At 43.4% G+C, this 19544-nt stretch overlaps 1 protein-coding gene across 2 annotated transcripts in view; it reads right to left on the bottom strand.

The window, feature by feature from the left end:
- IL17RA (interleukin 17 receptor A) overlaps positions 1 to 19544 on the bottom strand; it is a 45198-nt gene that overhangs the window by 7215 nt on the left and 18439 nt on the right. The window contains exons 2-9 of one of the 2 annotated variants that reach the window (XM_075069552.1): positions 15122 to 15146; positions 10969 to 11112; positions 8857 to 8981; positions 7336 to 7462; positions 5196 to 5243; positions 4926 to 5086; positions 801 to 887; positions 289 to 367 (exon numbers count right to left, since the gene is read on the bottom strand). In XM_075069552.1, coding sequence (XP_074925653.1) covers positions 289 to 367; positions 801 to 887; positions 4926 to 5086; positions 5196 to 5243; positions 7336 to 7462; positions 8857 to 8981; positions 10969 to 11112; positions 15122 to 15146 — 796 coding nt within the window. The remainder of the gene's footprint in view (positions 1 to 288; positions 368 to 800; positions 888 to 4925; positions 5087 to 5195; positions 5244 to 7335; positions 7463 to 8856; positions 8982 to 10968; positions 11113 to 15121; positions 15147 to 19544) is intronic. The other variant, XM_075069559.1, reaches the window with a different exon arrangement.

The following is a 19544-nucleotide window of genomic DNA, read 5'->3' as shown; positions in this document are numbered from 1 at the left end:
TCTGGAGTGAACACACCTAAAGCCTGTTTATAGCAGGGTGACTACTTAGAATAATCCCACACCTTGCATGTATTGTCTCACATGCAAGCAAAGTTAGTTTATTATCTATACTACATATAGAGGAAAATAACCACAAAGAAAATTCTAATAGGAATAGGAATGAGTTATTGTCTTACCTGAAGGTTGTGTAGCTGCAAAGGAATCAAATATAGAACAGAAAGTTAGATCAAGGCTCAGCTATCACCTATAAAATAATGCAAATCAAATATAGAGGAAAGGAGTCCTCACTTGGAGCAACTGAGGGACATGGGATGACAGCAGAATGTCTCAGACAGTCGGTGCCACAAATGGTAAAGAATGGTTGAATCTGGAGTTGAAACAAATCAGGAAATAAGAAAACAGTACTGGAAGTAACTCTAACTTGCTTTTTTTTACCCTGTCTTCCATTGCAAATTTTGAGACAAAGATTATAATCCCATTTACTCTCCAAGGTGTTAAAGGATTACAGATTCTGGGACTACTCCACATACACAAACGAGAACTGGCCATTGGGGTGCCTACAGCTATGTCAGTCCCAGTCTCTCTCAGGAGTGATTAGTGTGGGGAAAATGATGTAAGGATGAACCACTGTCTATAGAGAATTCATCTATGTGTATGATGTTCTTTCAGAAGTGTACCTAATTTTTCCTGGGCAACTGGGGATTAGTCATGGACAGAGCTCCATGTTGTACAAACAACCTAATATTCAGAGACTGTTCACAACGCCCCCTCGCCTCCCTTGAAAAGAATTTAGATCCTACCTGTACTTTGTATCTGCAACAGGCTTTTAAGTTTTTCTCGATTTTGACAGTGACATTCACACGGTGCTGCTGTCCACTCTGCAGAGGCTAACAGACAAAAGGATTACAAGGGAAGGCAGAAGAAAATGGCATAAAGATCTGAAGAAGGGAAGGAAAATGAGGATGAGAGCAGTGGGAGTATGTGGGTCACAAAATGTTACAGTCCTAGGCACAGGAAGAGTTTATAATTGACTTTAATAGGAACTGAGAGTAGCCCTACAGAAGAATAATATAGTGAAGGTCCCACAGCAACAAGCAGTGGGACATACATATTATAATTAAGGCTCCGATTTAGTCATGGAGGTCACAGAATCTGTGAATTCAGCCCTGTCGGCTGGGAGTTGCAGAGTCCCGCAGTGGCAGGGAGCTGTGAGGTACCCCTGCCACCAGAGGAAGCGGTGTCCCCAAGCTCCCAGCTGCTGTGGGCAGGGGGAGACTCCTGCAGCTCCCCGGCCGGTGTGGGAGTGGGGAAACCCTGCAGCTCTCCGGCCACAGTTGGGGGCAGCCCTGGAACTCTCACCCACCCGGCATCTGCCCAGCCCCTTCCCATTTTGTCATGGATATTTTTAGCAAAAGTCAGGAACAGGTCATGGGCTTCCATGAATTTTTCTTTATTGCCTGTAACCTGTCCCTGATTTTTACTAAAAATATCTGAGACAAAATCTTAGCCTTAGTTATAACACTCCCATAATTGAATACATGTATTAAGTAGAGATGGGCAAACAGACTTTTTGGTTCGCTGGCAATTCTGAAAAAATAAATAAAAATGAAAAAATGGTTTCAAGTCAAACAAAACATTTTATTTTGATTTGAGTATTTTTAATGTTTATTTTAAAATAAAATTAAAGGACATTTCAAAATAAACTCATTTTGAACAAAAAACAAAGCATTTTGTTTAGAAAGTGTCAAAACAAAATATTTTGATTTTTTGGGCTTTGTTTTTTTTTTTAAACCTGAAACAATTCAAAATTGACAAATTTTCAAAATGTTTTGGTATCTCCAAGTTTTCATTTTTTGTCAAAAAGTTTTGCTCAGCTCTGGTATTAAGACTGTGTGGTTAAGCACCTAAGTCAGAGACTCCCAAAGTTAAGGTGGTACTAAACAACCTTAATGTGTTTACTAAGGTTATTTAATAAGCAAAAATTAATGTTTAATGTGCAAACTTTTGTTTAGCTTCAAACTAAATACAGCAGTCTTTGCACTGCTACTTGGGTGATTAAAACTGGCAACTGACTGACATCGAGGGACTATGGAATACAACTGATATCCTCGGGGATAATATTCCTTGTGACTAAGGCTAAGATTCAATCATGAGTACTTTTAGTAAAAGTCATGGACGAGTCATGAGGCTATGAGTTTGTTTTTTTTGCCCGTGACTTACTAAAAATACTCATGATTGAATCTTGGAGCGGGGGGCACTGTGGGGGGAAAGCCGGTGGCCTGCCATAGTTCAGGCCCTCGCCAAGGGGTACAGAGCCCCAGGGGGCCCACTGCTGCTCTGGCCGCTGCCAGGGAGGAGGGAGCCCCGTGGCCGCCAGAGTAGCGGCTGGTGCCACTAGCTGTGAGACCGCCCAAGCATCTGGCTGCACAGCCATTCTAGCAGCAACCAGTGTGGCTGTCCCCGGGGCTGCCTGAGCAGCTGGCTCTGGGGCCAGCTGGTTGGGCAGCCTTAGGTCAGCAATACCAGCTGCTGCAGAAGTCACAGGACATCACGGAATCTGTGACAGGCACGGAGCCCTACTTATGACAACTGGCAGGGCCTGTTTTTAAGTTGGGCCTTATACCTCTGCCAGATATCTTTAGCTGTACATGCCACATTAGTGATCCTAATATGGATCAATACATAGAGAGTAAATGGGATGCTGGAAATGGAAGGAATGGGACAGACTACACCTACAAGCTTGCCATAGGGATGGGAAATAGCATCAGTTTTCAGGAGTTTTTTTCCACAAATTCCCCAGAATGGGCAGACCCCAACACTGGTATTTGGGGTTCTTCTTTGAAGAGTCAAACTTCATAGATATGGCCAGAAGGGACTACTGATCATTTAGTCTGCCGTTCTGTGTAACACAGGCAACAGAACTTCTCTGAATTAATTCCGATTTGACCTAAAGCATATCTGCTAGAAAAAACATACAACTTTGATTTAAATAAGTGCCAATGATGGAAAATCCACCACAAGCCTTGGTAAACTGTTCCAGCGGTTAATTACCCTCATTGTTAAAAGTGTGCAACTTCTTTCTAGTTTGCATTTGTTTAGCCTCAACTTCCAACCATTGGATCTTTGTCTGCTAGACTGAAGAGCGCTGTTAATTTTTTTCCCCCACGTAAGTACTTCTAGACTGATCAAATTACTCCTCAATCTCTTTTGCTAAACTGAACAGGTTGAGCAACTTGAGTCCCTCAATAAGGCATATTTTCTAATCCTTTAATTTTTCTTGTAGCTCTTCTCTGAAACTTTATCATTCACTCCCCAGCCTCCTAGGAGTAAAATTCCTTAAGCAAATTCAAAATAAATTTCACAAAAACAGTTCTTAGGAAATAACTGCTCAGTTGTATTCATGAGCTCTCCCTGGATTGGGGCTCATGCCAATTGTTGAGCGAATGTGGAAAAGGGATTCTTCTTCGAGTGATTGCTCATATCAATTCGAGTTGTGTGCGCGCGCACGCCGCGTACACGGATGTTGGAAACTTTTTCCCTAGCAGCTACCAGTCAGGTTGTTTGGGGAGCCCCCTGGAGTGATGCCAATATGGCGTTCTATATAAGACCCGGCGGCCTGACCCCCCTTCAGTTCCTTCTTACTGCCTGGAACAGTGGTCTCTTGTCTCATCAAGTGCTCTACTTATCCCTAGCATCTCTTATCTTGATTGTTGTTAATTGTTATTAGTTAGGATTAAGTGTTTCCTACAGTACTTAGAGTAGTTTAGTAGTTGAGGGAAGTCCCATCAATGACTGGCCTGTGGGGCTCTGGGGCATGGTCCTTTCTTGCCTTATGGGCCCTCCCTTTGAGCCACTGGCCTCCTGCTCACTTCTCTACCTCTCCTGGAAGGTCGCCTTCCTAGTGGCCATCACTTCCGCACGTTGTGTGTCCGAACTACGGGCTCTCACATGTGAGCCACCCTATACCGTCTTTCATAAAGATAAAGTTCAATTAAGACCTCACTGGGCCTTCCTACAAAAAGTGGTGTCCTGCTTCCATGTGAGCCAGGATATCTTCCTACTGGTTTTCTATCCAAAACCGTATGCTAACCTTCGTGAACAACGTCTCCATTCTCTTGACCTTAGAAGTGCACTCGCCTTCTATACAGATCGAACAAAGCCCTTTCATAAAACAACCCAGTTGTTTGTCGCCATTGTGGAGTGGATGAAAGATGCCCCGGTTTCCTCTCAACAAATATCTTCGTGGATTACCGGGTACATTTGTGCTTGCTATAACCTGGCAAACGTCCCTCCGCCTGCTGTTACAACTCACTCTACGAGAGCTCAGGCATCATCAGTTGCCTTCCTGGCACACATTCTTCTCAGGAAATCTGCAGGGCTGCCACGTGGGCCTCGGTTCACACTTTTACGTCCCACTATGCCATCGTCCAGCACTCTCAGGATAATGTGGCCTTTGGAAGAACAAGCCTCCAATCTGCGGTTCCTTGACTCCAACCCTACCTCTGAGGTAAGGCTTGGGAATCACCTAACTGGAATTGATATGAGCAATCATTCGAAGAAGAAAAAACAGTTACTTACCTTTCTGTAACTGTTGTTCTTCAAGATGTGTGCTCATATCTATTCCATTCCCACCCGCCTTCCCCTCTGTCGGAGTAGCTGGCAAGAAAGAACTGAAGCGGGGGTCGGGCTGGTAGGGTCTTGTATAGAACGCCATATCGGTGCCACTCCAGGGGGCTCCCCAGCCAGCCCGACAGGTAGCTGCTAGAGAAAAAGTTTACGACATCTGTGCACGCAGCACGTGCACACACCTAACTGGAATAGATATGAGCAACACATCTTGAAGAACAACAGTTACAGAAAGGTAAGTAACTATTTTTTTCAGTTTTAGTTTGTGTCAGCAGAAATGTGAGAGGGAAGATGATTACCTCATAAATATCATGTGTGGTCTCTATACATTGCTTTTCCTCATCTGGGAAACTGGTCACATGGATCCGGTATCGGGCTGACTCCATCCCTGGATTAAAACTCACCAACAGAGAACTGTCATCTAGACTTTTGCCATCAATACTGGGCTCCCACAGGCTGCCTGTAAGTAGTGTAAAATATCCCAGAATTACAAAAAATTTCAGAAGCATTCAAAATGGGCCACCTCTCAGCTCCCAAAGTTCTAACAGACTGAGACAGACCCACTTTACCTGTCTGCATACATGGCATGGTTGTTCTCATCACAGGGTTCCTGCAATCTGCAACAAAAAGATAGTCTGTTAGGTCTTTGCACAGGAATGTTACACCTAAATTCAGAGTGTTGAACACACATTCTCATTAGAAGTCACATAATTTTTAGTCTGCTTTAGAAGGATGGAGCCCTTTGTTTCAGTGCAGCCATAACCAGAGAAATTAGTCACTAGCCATAATAATTAAAAGCAGTACATCACTGCTGTCCAAGTGAGGACCATCCTCTCTACTCAGGTCACGTTTTTATAGATCATTCCAGGACAAAACTTTCTAGTGGGAAAGGACTATTCCAGGGGTTGGCAACCTTTCAGAAGTGGTGTGCCAAGTCTTCATTTATTCACTCTAATTTAAGGTTTCGCGTGCCAGTAATACATTTTAACATTTTTAGAAGGTCTCTTTCTATAAGTCTATAATATATAACTAAACAATTGATGTATGAAAAGTAAATAAGGTTTTTAAAATGTTTAAGAAACATCATTTAAAATTAAATTAAAGTGCAGAGCCCCCCGGACAGGCGGCCAGGACGTGGGCAGTGAGAGTGCTACTGAAAATCAGCTCGTGTGCCATGCCATAGGTTGCCGTCCCCTGACCTAGAGCCTACCCTGCTTTCCCAACCGCACACTCAGGGTCCTGTGAGTTTTGTGATTTCACACATGCAGATTCACTGCAAAATTCATCCTCCTTACCTGAGGAAGTTGTGAAGGCTAGGACTATAACAGGGTTTAAAAGAGAACTGGATAAATTCACGGAAGTTAAGTCCATTAATGGCTATTAGCCAGGATGGGGTAAGAAATGGTGTCTCTAGACTGTTTGTCAAGGGTGGAGATGGATGGCAGGAGAGAGATCACTTGATCATTACCTGTTAGGTTCACTCCCTCTGGGGCACCTGGCATTGGCCACTGTCAGTAGATAGGATACTGGGCTAGATGGACCTTTGGTCTAACCCAGTACAACCATTCTTATGGTCTTATGTTCTTTGCAGCAGAACTGTGTTCAGAATTTAAACTCCTATTAAAATAAATTATGGGCAAATTTTCAAGCCTAGGTGCTTAAGTTAGGGTCCTAAATCAAAATTTAGGAGCCTAAATAAGAAGTGGCCAGTACAGTCAGTGGAGTTCCTGTGATAAATCTTTTTAGGGGGAAATTTTCAAAGGCACAAAGGGCTGTTATGTACCTCATCCTACTGAGTCACCAGGAGTTGACTGCCCATCTCCAATTTTGCCTTTGAAAATCCTTCCCTAAATATGACTTTAGGAGCCTAGTTTTAAGCACTCTGGTTTGAAAATTTTGGCTTATGTTTTCAGCCCTCCTGGTTGTGAAGATAACTGACCAAATGAAACGCATGCAGTGCTGTTTGAGTTTGCAGAGAGCCTGAAAGATTAGCTCACAGGTGTGAACTACCTCATTCACCTCAACAGGAGTCACTTCCACTTATTTCACTGCTGAGCACTTTAGCAGAAACACCCCAAAATGCATTTACTCCAGAATCCACACAGTCGCCCAGCCTGGTTATTGTATTGGCTATTATTTTTCATATTTAATTCTGAATCTCAATTTAAAAAAAAAAAAAAAAAAAAAAACTTATCTGAACTGCTGCAGAATTTCCAGTTTACCATATTGGAACCCTGCAGAGTCCAGGAACTGGGCCACAGAATTTCACCCTAGCTTTTAACGGAACACATAATGACTTGTGCACGTCTCACTCTGGTAACAGTGGCTCCTGCAGAGGGAAGTTTATTCTCTGCACTCTACTCCCCAAGCAGAGCCGTATATTTTTGGGGTATGGGACACTAGCTACATAGGCTTCTGAAAGCCTACATGTGAAGGACATGGTGTGCTGCAGCACAGGACCTTGTGTATGTACTTTGCGGAGGAACCACAGTAGCACTGTTAAAGTGTGGACTGAACATTTACTTTTTGAAGTAGAAGAGAGCGGGTCTGACAATTCTATCAGCAATCCAGCTCCCTAACTATGCTTGTTCATGAGTCATATTCCAGTTTGTTTGATCTGGCCTGGCTTGGAAACAAGCCTATTCTCAGAACTGGCAAACTGATGTTTCCAGCCGAAGGCTTAATAAAAAGCATCAGAGGACCCCTTACCAGGCACTGTGTAAGATGTGGATTTGCAGTTGTGGTCTCCACTGGTGCCCAGTTTGGGCAGATGATGGACAGTCACTTGGTACATCTGGCCAGGCTCTACCTCAAAGCGGTTGAAGGTGAAGTTCCACTGAAACAGAGGATGAGTATAGAGTCTTTATCAGACAATGTCCTGTCAAAACACTGAAATTAATAGCTGATCCTGTTCTGTCCCCCTATTCTTCATCTCTTTTAGCAGCTACGGTGAGACATGGACTCCAAGATAATTAAATCTGTCCAGAATTCCCCTGGCCCCATCTCCATGTGCCTGTTCAGAATAGGAAGGGTAAGGCTACTTTTGGGGAGGTCTAAATCACTATATGGAAACTCTGGGCTGAAATGGGAGAATCACAACCCAGAAATCACTTAATTGTCTGGACAGATTTCAGTTATGTTCCAGGTTGAAGAGAGATTAGTAATCATGGAGAAGTTAAGAGAAAAAAGTATTTATACCCTTCAGTACAATTTGTATGAGTGAAATTGTGCAAGCCAGAATAAATTCTGCAGTGCTCTGTAAGTGTATGTAATCATATGGATAGCTAATTACTCTGCCTTGGTGTTTCTCACGTCTGTATCATTACCCACAATGCTCTTTACGTCAGTGAAGATGTCAAAATTCTGGAGAAGGTCACTATGCTCCTGTAGGCCAGAGTTTTTCTCCACAGCACGCTTAGGTTTGATCCTAAGAGGTACTGTGCACCTGCACATACGATTGTCCCCAGTAAAAATTGTGGGTACTCAGCCTCTCTGAATAAGGACCTTAATGAATGAAAAGGGGTGGGGAAAGACTTTGACCCCTCTTATCCCAGTGCTTTCTTTCATGGTGTGGGTAAAAAAGGGGATTTGGGGCTTTGGGGCATACGGAAAGAGTGAATTAAAATTATGCTATAAATGCCATGACTACCATAGATGAAGCAATGATTGCCAAGATTATTTGTATTACAGTAGCATCTAGAAGCTCCACTCTGCTAGACAATGTACACAAATACACACACACACACACACAGGGCTTGTCTACACTAGCAATTTACAGCTCTGCAACTTTCTCGCTCAGGGGTGTGAAAAAACACCTCCTTGAGTGCAGCAAGTTTCAGTGCTGTAAATTGCCAGTGTAGACAGTAGAACAGCGCTGGGAGCCGTGGCCCCAGCCCTTAGTAATACATAGTCCCAGTTGCCCAGGAGGGTAGGTACAATCTAAAGGACAGAAGTGGTGGGAAAAGGGAGCACTGAAATTGTCCCCATTTTACTGACAGGGAACTGAGGCACAGAATACCTTATTTGCCCAAGGTCACACAGGAAGTCAAGGGCAGAGCTGGAAATTGAATCCAGACTTCCTGAGTCCCAAGTTCACTGCCTTAATCACAAGGTCATCTTTCCTGTTTAAGCATTCTGTGCTATTCACGGAGAAGCTTTGCTATTTGACCGAGTGAACAGGAAACAAAGCTGTGGGTTAGAAAACCATTTGTCAGAGCCCTCTTTACTCACCCGGCCTCCATCCGGACGGACCTGAAGTGGCAGATTGTTCTGAAAGTCAAACTGGGCACAGATTTGTTGATTATTGTTCACTTGTAGCACAGCCAGTTCCACTCCCCGGAGATACTGAATGCTTGCTAGGGAAGGGGGAGGGAGGGGAAAGGGAGAAGTGAAGGGGAGAGGTTAAAGTTTTGTTCTAGCAATTCCAAATCTAAAGATTTTACCTCATCCCACCCCCAGAGATTGCCAGCATGCCTGGCATATGTCACAGGTCCACTCCCATTCACTTTATCCCATCTGATTTACTAAGTCCCTTGCCGTCAGCTACCTTCACATGACAAGAACAGCCCATAAACTGCTGCATCAGTTTGCGGGGCACTTAAATGAAGTGTCATGGGAAATGGCATCAAAGATTCTGGAGAGGGATCTTAAAGAGACTGGTTGCAAGTAGGTTAGTGTAGGGGTCATGATATCAGAGTCTGAGAAGTCCCGTTTTATTCATCATGCAGCTTCCTGCAGGCAGCAGAAAGTAAGTCTAATAGATAAATCAAACATTATAACTATCATTTTAGAAACAGCAAAGAGTCCTGTGGCACCTTATAGACTAACAGACGTATTGGAGCATGAGCTTTTGTGAGTGAATACCCACTTCGTCGGATGCGTATTCACCCACGAAAGCTCATGCTCCAATACGTCTGTTAGTCGATAAGGTGCCACAGGACTCTTTCATGCTTTTACAGATCCAGACTAACACAGCTACCCCTCTGATATTTGACACCATTTTAGAAACAAGCATAGTTGAAGCAGTACCACCCTCTAGTGGGGACCGTTATAAAAGGTACTTGTATTAGAATAGCTTATTTCTGTAAATGTGCAGAAACAAATTATACTAATAAGCACATTTATACCTGCATCCAAACTGAAATGGTACAACCCTCTACCTATATCTGTTTTTAAACTGAAGTAAAAAAAAAATGTTTTTTGTTTTGTTTTTGTGGATACAGACTAACACGGCTACCCCTCTGATATAGTGGTACAAAAATGTGGTTAGACCAGTGCTCAGACAACTCTAGAGTGCATCACTTGACTCAGCAGACCTCTAGTATTGTTCATTCTGACTCCAGCAATGGTCAGTTTAGGCTGACTAGTGTGTGCAAAGGGGATTTCCCAAGTCTGTGAAAATCAACTATGTTTGAAGACTGATGGGAGAAAGCTGGAGAAAGCCTCTGGTGAGAACCAAGACACACATGCATGTAGGAAGTCTGGATTATAAGAACTGGATCTGATAATCCCAAATGGAAGAAACTTGCACTGGATTCAAGACAGCTGCACAAAACTGACACATTTATTCTGCCTGGACCGACTCCTAACCTGTACTATTCATAGTACAAGAAGGAATATAAAGCTATGAATAGTACAGGTTAGGAGTCGGTCCAGGCAGAGTAAATATAAGTCTCCTCTTCCCTCACTTCTCCTTTCCATTAGGCCTTCACCAACTTTTGGTTTTGTAGACATGTCTTTTTACTATTATGAGTCCTTCAACCCTTGAACAATTCTTAGTTTCTAGTAAATGGAAAGTTTTCTAGCTAGTTCCTCTTGCCACCAGTCTGTGCACATTTGTAAACCTAGTTTGTAAGCTCCATCTGCATATTCAGGATCAGTTTAGAGTAAACCTCACTCAGTACTGTAGCTGAGATTTTCAAAGTGTCTATGAAATATAAACCTGTTTAAAAAAATCAGACTATAGTGATCCCAGTTCAGGGCTTTGGACTGCAGGTCTTTATCTGACACCAACTGCACTGGGAGCTCACCCTCATCTTGGTAAAGTTAAGCACCACTATTGTGCTTTATTTTTCCACATTACGTGCTGCCCTTCCATTCTAACAGCAGCATTTGATCTCTGTTGAAGACTAAGTAAAGAGGGAAGGAGAACTGCACGAACTTTTACTCATTTCATTTCCTTTGACCCAGCAGACAAGCTGTCCAAAACTCATCTCAAAGCTCAACTTCCACAGCTGAACCAGTGAATGACCGCAAACACTACAGTCCCATCAATCTCTTTCAGAGATTCTATAATCTCTCTAAGCACCTCCCCTTCCATGTCTATGTTAAGTGATCACTTACCATCAGTAGCCACCTTCCACTCTATCCGCAGCACAGGGAGCAGTTTTCCTTCATCATGGAAAACATCAGGGTGGACATCAAGAACGCTTGGAGCAGAGGGAGTCCATGTGGAAACATGTAACCAGCTTTGGTCCATGCAGGTACCTGTCAGTCAAATCAAAGATGTTTCTTAAGCTTATTTCCACCATGGCTCACTGCTGGATGACATAAGACCTGCACAAGTGCATGCAACTATGCCCTCCTCTAGTGCAGTGGTTTTCAATATTTTTTCATTAGTGGACCCCTAAAAAAATTCAAGTGGAGACATGGACCCCTTTGGAAACCTCAGTCTGTGGACCCCCAGGTGCCTGTGGACCACAGGTTGAAAACTACTGTTCTATGGTTACAACAATCTTTCGCAGACCCCTTAGACAGTCTGCAGGTCCATGGACCAAAGGTTGAAAACCAGTAAACCCCGCTGGCAAGGTCACTGACATTTTCTTTCATAGTTCTTGCAGTGGAAAGCCGTGTTCTGAGCAGGTATATCCAGTCATGTTATATGAACTATGAATACTATAATCTTGATTCATCTTCTGGGGAAAAATATTTTTCTTTGTACATTTTTAAGGCAAAAAAGGGAACTTTATGACCACCTAGTCTGATCTCCTGGTCAAAACAGGCCATAGAATTTTGCTTAGTAATTCCTACATCAAGTCCATAAGTTCTTGTTGAACCAGTTCATATGCTTTAAAAAGAAGTCTAATCTTGATTTAAAAACTTCAACTTGATGAAGGATCCACCATATCTCTATGGCAATTTGTTCCAATGGTTACTCACTCTAATTGTTAAAAAATTCTGCCTTATTTCTAGTCTGAGTATGACAGCTTCAGCTTTCAGCCATTGGCTCTTACGTTTTGCTAACTTAATGAGCCCTCTGGATGGGAATATAACCAACATGGCTTTATGGAAAAAAAAAGTCATGTCAAACCTGATTTCATTTTATGATGAGATTACAAGTTTTATTAATAAAGGTAACTGCCTAGATGTTAAATACCTAACTTACTACCACACAACATTCTAATTAAAAATAGCACTATACAATATCAAACTACACATTGAGTGAATTAAGTAGTGGCTGACTGACAGATCTCAAAGCTGTTGTCAATGGGGAATCATCATTGAAAGGAGGTGTTTCTAGTGGAGTTCTGCGGGGATCTGTGCTAGGCCCAATACTGTTTGGTATTTTTATCAATGATCTGGAAGTAAATATAAAAACATTGCTAATAAAATTTGTGGAAGACTGGGAGAAAAGTATATAATGAAGTAACCAGGATAGTCATACACAGGGACCTGAATCACTTTATAAACAGGACTCAAATTCAGCAAAATACATTTTAATACAGCCAATCATACATCTAATAACAACAAATACATCATATATCAAATATCATACCTACAGAATGAGGGACTGTATTCCAAAAAACAGTGATTCTCAAAAGGATTTAGGAGTTACAGTAGACAAACAAGAGCTCCCAATGTGATGCTGTAGCAAAAAGGGCTAATACAATCCCTGGAGATATAAATAGGAGGAGGAGTAAGCAGGGAAGTGATTTTATGTCTGTATGTGGCATTGATGAGATTGATATGGAAATACTGCAGCTAATTCTGGTGTCCACATTTAAAAAAAAAAAGGGTGTTAAAAATTGGAAAGGGTGCAGACAAGATCCATAAAAATATCTGAGGGCAGGAAAAATGCCTACAGTGAGCTCTATTTGTTTAGCATATCTAAAAGAAGATCAAGAAGCGACTTGATTAAGTACCTTCACAGGAAGGCACCACCAGGCACTTAAGGGCTCTCTATTGTAGAAGATAAAGGCACAGAATTTTATCAGTGTGGGTAATTAACTATTGGAACAAAATACCACGGGGAAACAAATTCTCCACCTCATGAAGTCTTAAAATCAGGATTGGATTTCTCTGGAAGATATACTTTAATCAAGTACAAATTATTGATCTTAATCCAGGGGTAGCTGGATTAAATTCCATGGCCTGTGTCATATAGGAGGTCAGACTAGATGGTTTAATAATGCCCTCTGGTCTTTAGAAACAAACAATTATGAATCTACCATCAGCAATCTTATTCCCATTTAGAAACTTCTACACTGATCAGGTTTCTCAGACAAAAAACCAAACAGACTGAGTTTATTTAGTCTTTCATGGTAAGGCAGGTTTTTTAAATGTTGAATCATTCTTGTGGCTCTTTTCTGAACCCTTCTGGTTTGTCAACATCCTTTCTGAAGTCCTGAAACAGTCTCACTGATGCTATATATACTGGTAATAACTCCCTATTTCTACTCAACAGTCCCCATTTTATACAAACAAGGATTTTATTTGCTCTTTTAGTCACCACATTGCACTGGGAGCTCACATTAGGTGGTGACTTTCATCAGTATGTTATTTGCAAACTTTACAAACAATGATTTTACATCTTCTTCCAGATCATATAGGGAGGAATACCTCAGTGGTTTGAGCACTGACCTGCTAAATCCAGGGTTGTGAGCTCAATCCTTGAGGGGGCCATTTAGGGATCTGGGGCAAAAATTTGTCTGGGGATTGGTCCTGCTTTGAGCAGGGGGTTGGACTAGATGACCTCCTGAGGTCCCTTCCAACCCTGATATTTTATGCTAATTAAAGTATTGAATAGCATTGCGCCAAGAATGATCCTTATGAGAGCATACCAGAAACACCATGTGGATGATGAGTCCCCATTTACAATTACTTTTGCAGACCTAACAGTTAGTTAATGGATTTAAGAATCTAGCTGTGTATCATATCAATTTCATATAATGCTAATTTTTAAATATCATGAGATATTAAGACAATGCTTTACACAAGTCTAAGTATATTATGTCAGGTTTCAGAGTAGCAACCGTGTTAGTCTGTACCTGCAAAAAGAACAGGAGCACTTGCGGCATCTTAGAGACTAACAAATTTATTTGAGCACAAGCTTTCATAGGCTACAGCATCCGCGAAAGCTTATGCTCAAATAAATTTGTTAGTCTCTAAGATGCCACAAGTACTCCTGTTCTTTTTGCATATATTATGTCAGTTACCTTTGTCAATAAAACTAGTAACAGCTTCAAAAACAGTATCGAGTTTGAGCAGGCCTATTTTCCATAAAACCATGCAAATTGGAATGAATTATAGTACCAGCCTTTAATTCTTTACTTATTGTACCCCCCCTCCCCGCTCATCAGCCTTTCCATGCTTTTGCCCAGGAAAGATATTAAGCAAATTGGTCTATCCAGAGCATCCCTTTTACCTCTTTTTAAATACTGGCTCATTAGCTTTTTCCTCTGGCACTTCCCCAGTACTGTACTTTCAGATTTCTTAAACACTCAGTGAATTAAATATTCAGTTCACTTAATGGCTCAGAGAGCTGCTTAGACAATTCTTTAAAAACTGTTAGTGTATGTTATTCAGTCCCGCAGATTAAAAGATGTTTAACTTTGGAAGTTGTTTAATATCCTTCCTAGTTAATGCTGGAATAGGAAGTATTTAATTTTCCATTGTAAGACACAAATACAACACCCAGTTTCTTCCCAAGTAGATAATGTAGCTATTGAACACTTTTGCCTTCTCTGCAGCATTCCTGATAATTTTAACGTATCTGTCTAGTAATGAACCTATATTATTTTGCTTCCATTTTGTATCAATTTGCTGAAGATCATGCCTGCTAATTTACAGTCACTTCTATCAATTTTCATTGTTTTATTGTTCTTTAGCAGCAATAAGTTTGTGTCGAATTTTACCTGCTGCCTTAGTGAGCAGAGTGTGGGATGGATATGTATTACATACCACAAACTTAAAAAAAAAATTATGGTAAGATTTTAGGGTAAGTGACTCAGTTTTGAACAGAAGCTAAATAATTATGGATTTGCTCTTTTCAAGAACTCTGGCCTGAAAAGAAGTCTGAAAAGAGACCTGAACTATTTGCCTGTTGGAAAGGGCTGGGTTTGATTAGGCAGCAGAGAATAGCTCATAATTCTCATTAACAGGATAATGCTTAACTTTGCCACCTCTCAGTGGCTTAAAGAGAGGAACTCACCATCTGATTTCAGCTATAAAAGAATGAGAGGAGGGAATATACCAGAAAGAAGAAAAACTGACTTACTATTTCTTACCAGGCAGTTTAGATCCTGTGGAGAAAACAAGAAAATTATTCAGAGATTAGAAGTTGTTTTATCATTTATTCACCCTGATCTGGTGACAGAGGGGCACAGAGAAGAACAACAAGTATGGCCTGGAAAAACTGACTTACCAGGAAACAGTAGCATATAGCTTGGCTAAATTACAGCTCAGGGGTAGGCATGATAACTATCTACAAGCACAGGAGTATTTAGGGTGACATTATTGCTAGGAGTAACGGGATGAAATTAAAAGAAAATTCAGGTTGAACATCAGGAAAAGCTGCCTAAAATGAAGTCCAGTTAGATTGTAGAATAGTCTCGCAAGAGGTGGTGAAAGTCCCATTGCTTGAATCAGACAGACCTGTCTTTGCCATGATGGCTACAAATTATTACTGTCCAGCACTGGTCATGCTGGCAGCCACCTGCAACTTCTGAGATCATTTTGACCTACACTGTGAGCTCTCGGGGGCAGAACCTGTCACTGTGGTATTTGTTCATATAGTGCCTAGTACAAAGAAGCCCTCTTCTGTGTTTGAGGTCCACAGGTGCTAGAACAGAATAGAATAGAAATAAATATGGTCACTTTAAAACTGGACTGGACAAGTCACTGGAGAGCAACTGTAGAGAACAATCCAGCATTGCCTCAGGGGAGATGGACTGCATGAGCTAATAGTTGTTTACCACCTTTAATTTCTATGATGCTCTTCTGAACCAAGGCATGAAGTGTTTTAGCATCTTTAATCAGTACCAGTCCTCTAAAAGGAGAGTCTGTTTTTATCCTCTTGAGAACCAGTTTTAAAGCTGAACTACAAACGGGGGGGAAATGAGTTACTGCTCTTTTATACTTTATGAAGAATTAAGATGGCCTGAAAAGAAATAAAAGTGCAGAGGGAATGTGACTCTGCTTCTTTTTCCACGTCTGGTCTACCTTGGAAAACTATGGTCTTGTCTTCACTAGGAAACTGGTGCATTCTTAACCGGAGAGTTAGCAAACATGAAGTAAAAATCCTAGTGAAGACAAAGCTGTTTGTAGTTTTCATATGATTTATAGGCTCCTCCATAATTTCTGGCTTCATTATAAAAAAAGTGTGCTTTTACAGGAAGAACTTGCTGCAAAATTCTAGTCTTTGCTGAATTTTCAACAGTCTCTCTACAATTAGTGTAGGAGAACTTACAAATATCTAAACCTCAAAAAAAATTCTTCAGCAAACCAGGGAAAACCAGATTTGACATTATAGATATTTTTAGGTAACAAGAAAAATTAAAAGTCTCTTCCAGGCCCTTGTTACGTACACCATAAAGTACAAAAGGGTACAAATGTAATTTTAACAATAGTATTTTGGAGGCAAACATATCTGCATGCTCATAAGTAATATCACAGAAGTACTTAAGGAAAAGGTACTCAATTTACTACAAAATTCAGGTCACATCAAAGGTCATCATGTCAGAAAACTTATTACAAATATGGAAAATATTGTTCTAGTGGCATGCAGCAGGCCATTCAAGTTGTACCAATCCAAGAGGAGGTAGAGTCTGACTAATCTGCCCATTCGAAATTTGAGTTACACAGAGGCTTATGTAAGGATTTACCTGAGAGCTAAAATAAACTTGGTGAAGAATGATTTTCATTTACAAGGGACATTGTCAAGTAGCTTATGTTCAACACTGAGGTTTTGAAAAACAAAAAGAATTTCACTAAAAGTGGCAGTGTCAATACTCACTACTATCTTCCTAACACAGTATTAGAGTTAAGGTAGGAAAACACCTACCTTAGAGAGAATCAGAGCCTCCAGCTGTTACTCAATAAGAGAGGAGGGGGAGAAGAAAAAGATGGTTACTCACCTTTGTAACTGTTTTTCTTTGAGATGTGTTGCTCATATCCATTCCAATTAGGTGTGCGTGCGCCGCGTGCACATTCGTCGGAAGATTTTTACCCTAGCAACACTCGGTGAGTTGGCTGGGTTGCCCCATGGAGTGGTGCCGTTATGGCGCCGGATATATACCTCAGCCGACCCAGCCACCCTTCAGTTCCTTCTTGCCGGCTACTCCGACAGTGGGGAAGGAGGGCGGGTTTGGAATGGATATGAGCAACACATCTCGAAGAACAACAGTTAGAAAGGTGAGTAACCGTCTTTTCTTCTTCGAGTGATTGCTCATATCGATTCCAGTTAGGTGAGTCCTAAGCCTTACCTAGGCGGTGGAGTTGGAGTGAGATGTTGCAGAATGCAAAACTGCTGAGCCAAATCCTGCGTTATCTCTGGACTGTTGAACCAATGTGTAATGTGAGGCAAAGGTATGAATCGTTGACCAGGTAGCTGCCTGACATATTTCCTGGATGGGAACATGGGCCAGGAAGGTGGCAGATGAAGCTTGAGCCTGAGTAGAATAGGCAGTGAGGTGGCTAGCCAGAATGTGAGCCAAATCATAGCATGTACAGATGCAGGATGCTACCCAAGATGAAATTCGTTGGGATGAGACCGGTAGGCCTTTCATCTGGTCTGCCACAGCTACAAAGAGCTGAGGTGACCTTCGAAAGGGTTTTGTTCTCTCGATATAAAAGGCCAGAGCCCTGAGAATGTCTAGGGTGTGCAGCTGTTGCTCCCAACGCGATGGGTGCGGCTTCGGGAAAAAGGCTGGGAGGAAGATGTCTTGATTCACATGAAAGGTGGACACTACCTTAGGGAGGAAGGAGGGGTGTGATCGCAGCTGTACCTTGTCCTTATGAAATACTGTATACGGGAGGTCCGCTGTCAAGACCTGAAGCTCAGATACTCGTCTTTGGGGACAGGTAGCGGTGCCAAGCAGATGTTGGTGCTTGTAAGGGTCGGTGCTGGGGCTCCTTCTCGGTACCAGAGCAGTCCGGGGCCGACGGGCCGCTCCTTACAGAAGCGGTCTGTTGGGCTCTCGGTACCGACGCTGCAGGACTAAGTGCCAAATCCATGAGGAGCTGTTTCAATCGAAAGTCCCGCTCCTTCTTCGTCCTTGGTTTAAACGACCTGCAGATGCGGCACTTATTGGTAAGGTGGGATTCCCCTAGGCACTTGAGGCAGGAGTCGTGGGGATTCCCTATTGGCATCGGCTTTTGGCACACCGAGCACAGTTTGAATTCCGGTGCCTTGGGCATGGGGCCGTACCGGGGTGGACGAAAGGGACTAATCCCTGATCCCCCCTTAAACTATATACACTAAACTAATACTAACTATAACTACAAGAACTCGCACTATATACACAATAAACAGCAAAGAACTACGAGTAGCTAGGGACGTGAAGATCAGCAAAGCTGCGCTCCACAGTTCCAACAACCGTCATGGGCGGTAAGAAGGAACTGAAGGGCCGTTGGGTCAGCAGGGATATAAGTCCGGCGCTGTAGTAGGGCGGGACCGGGGCTCAACCCTCCTACACGGGGGGTGGAGGGGAGCTGCGCCGGCTCACCACACTCCGTCGGCCTGGGGCCCGCCCCTTGCTAGGGGTGCTGAGGGAACTAGCAACAGTTAGTAGAAAGCCCCGGCCCTGTCAGTTGGGCTGGGCACGAAGCCAGGAGTCTATATAGGCCCAGGCCCTTGGGCAGGGCAGGGCAACACACACAGTTAGGCTCAGGCCTTGCAGCAGGGCTGAGTGAGAGGCAACCACTGTAGATGGTCTCCTTAGGCAAAGGGAGGGGGAGTCTGCCACCCTTGAAGGGGTGGCAGGGGGAACGCAGGCCCTCTCACTCCACTGCGATCCAGCCCGGGGCCCTAATAGCGGTCAACGCTGCTGACGGTCAGTGGGGAATCCTGACCGAAACACACTGACATGGGCTCAGGCGAGCCTGCAGCCAGACAGGAGTCGGCTGCCCCCGGGCCACTTCCAATCTCCCCCTCACTGGGTACCTGCCCTTCGCCAGCGTCATCCGGGGGTCCCAAACCATGGGTTCCTCAGCAGGTTCCGCGGCGGGCGGTCCGGTCCGGTCCAGTCCTCAGGGTACCGGGGTTCGGGCAGTCCGGTCCAGTCTTCCCCAGGCCGAGCGTCAGAGGGCTCAGCCGGCTTCTCTGTGTACTGGCCCCAGGGGAGATCAGGCCAGTACTCCTCCGGATACCAGGTGCAGGGTAAGCCGGGCCCAGCGGGAGCTCGGGCCTCAGCGTCTGCCTTCTCTGGCAGCTTCCTCCTAACTGAGGGCTGGGGATGGGCTTTTGTACTTCCTGTCCCGCCCCTTGACTTCCTGGGGGCAGGGACAGCGGAGGGGGCCTTGGACTTCCAGTCCCGCCTCTTGACTTCTGGGGGGGGGAGGGGCAGGGGATAGGCGACAGGGCCTCTGCCCGGGGCCGCAGCTTCTCTGGCCTATTCCCTTCAGGAGCATGGGGGAGGGGGGCCCCCTCGCTACAGGCGCCATAACAGCGCCACTCCAGAGGGCGACCCAGCTGATCCACC

The sequence above is a fragment of the Chelonoidis abingdonii genome, chromosome 1 (assembly GCF_003597395.2).
Source record: "Chelonoidis abingdonii isolate Lonesome George chromosome 1, CheloAbing_2.0, whole genome shotgun sequence".
In the NCBI taxonomy this organism is placed as follows: Eukaryota; Metazoa; Chordata; order Testudines; family Testudinidae; genus Chelonoidis; species Chelonoidis abingdonii.
This window is presented reverse-complemented; position numbering and strand designations above follow the sequence as displayed.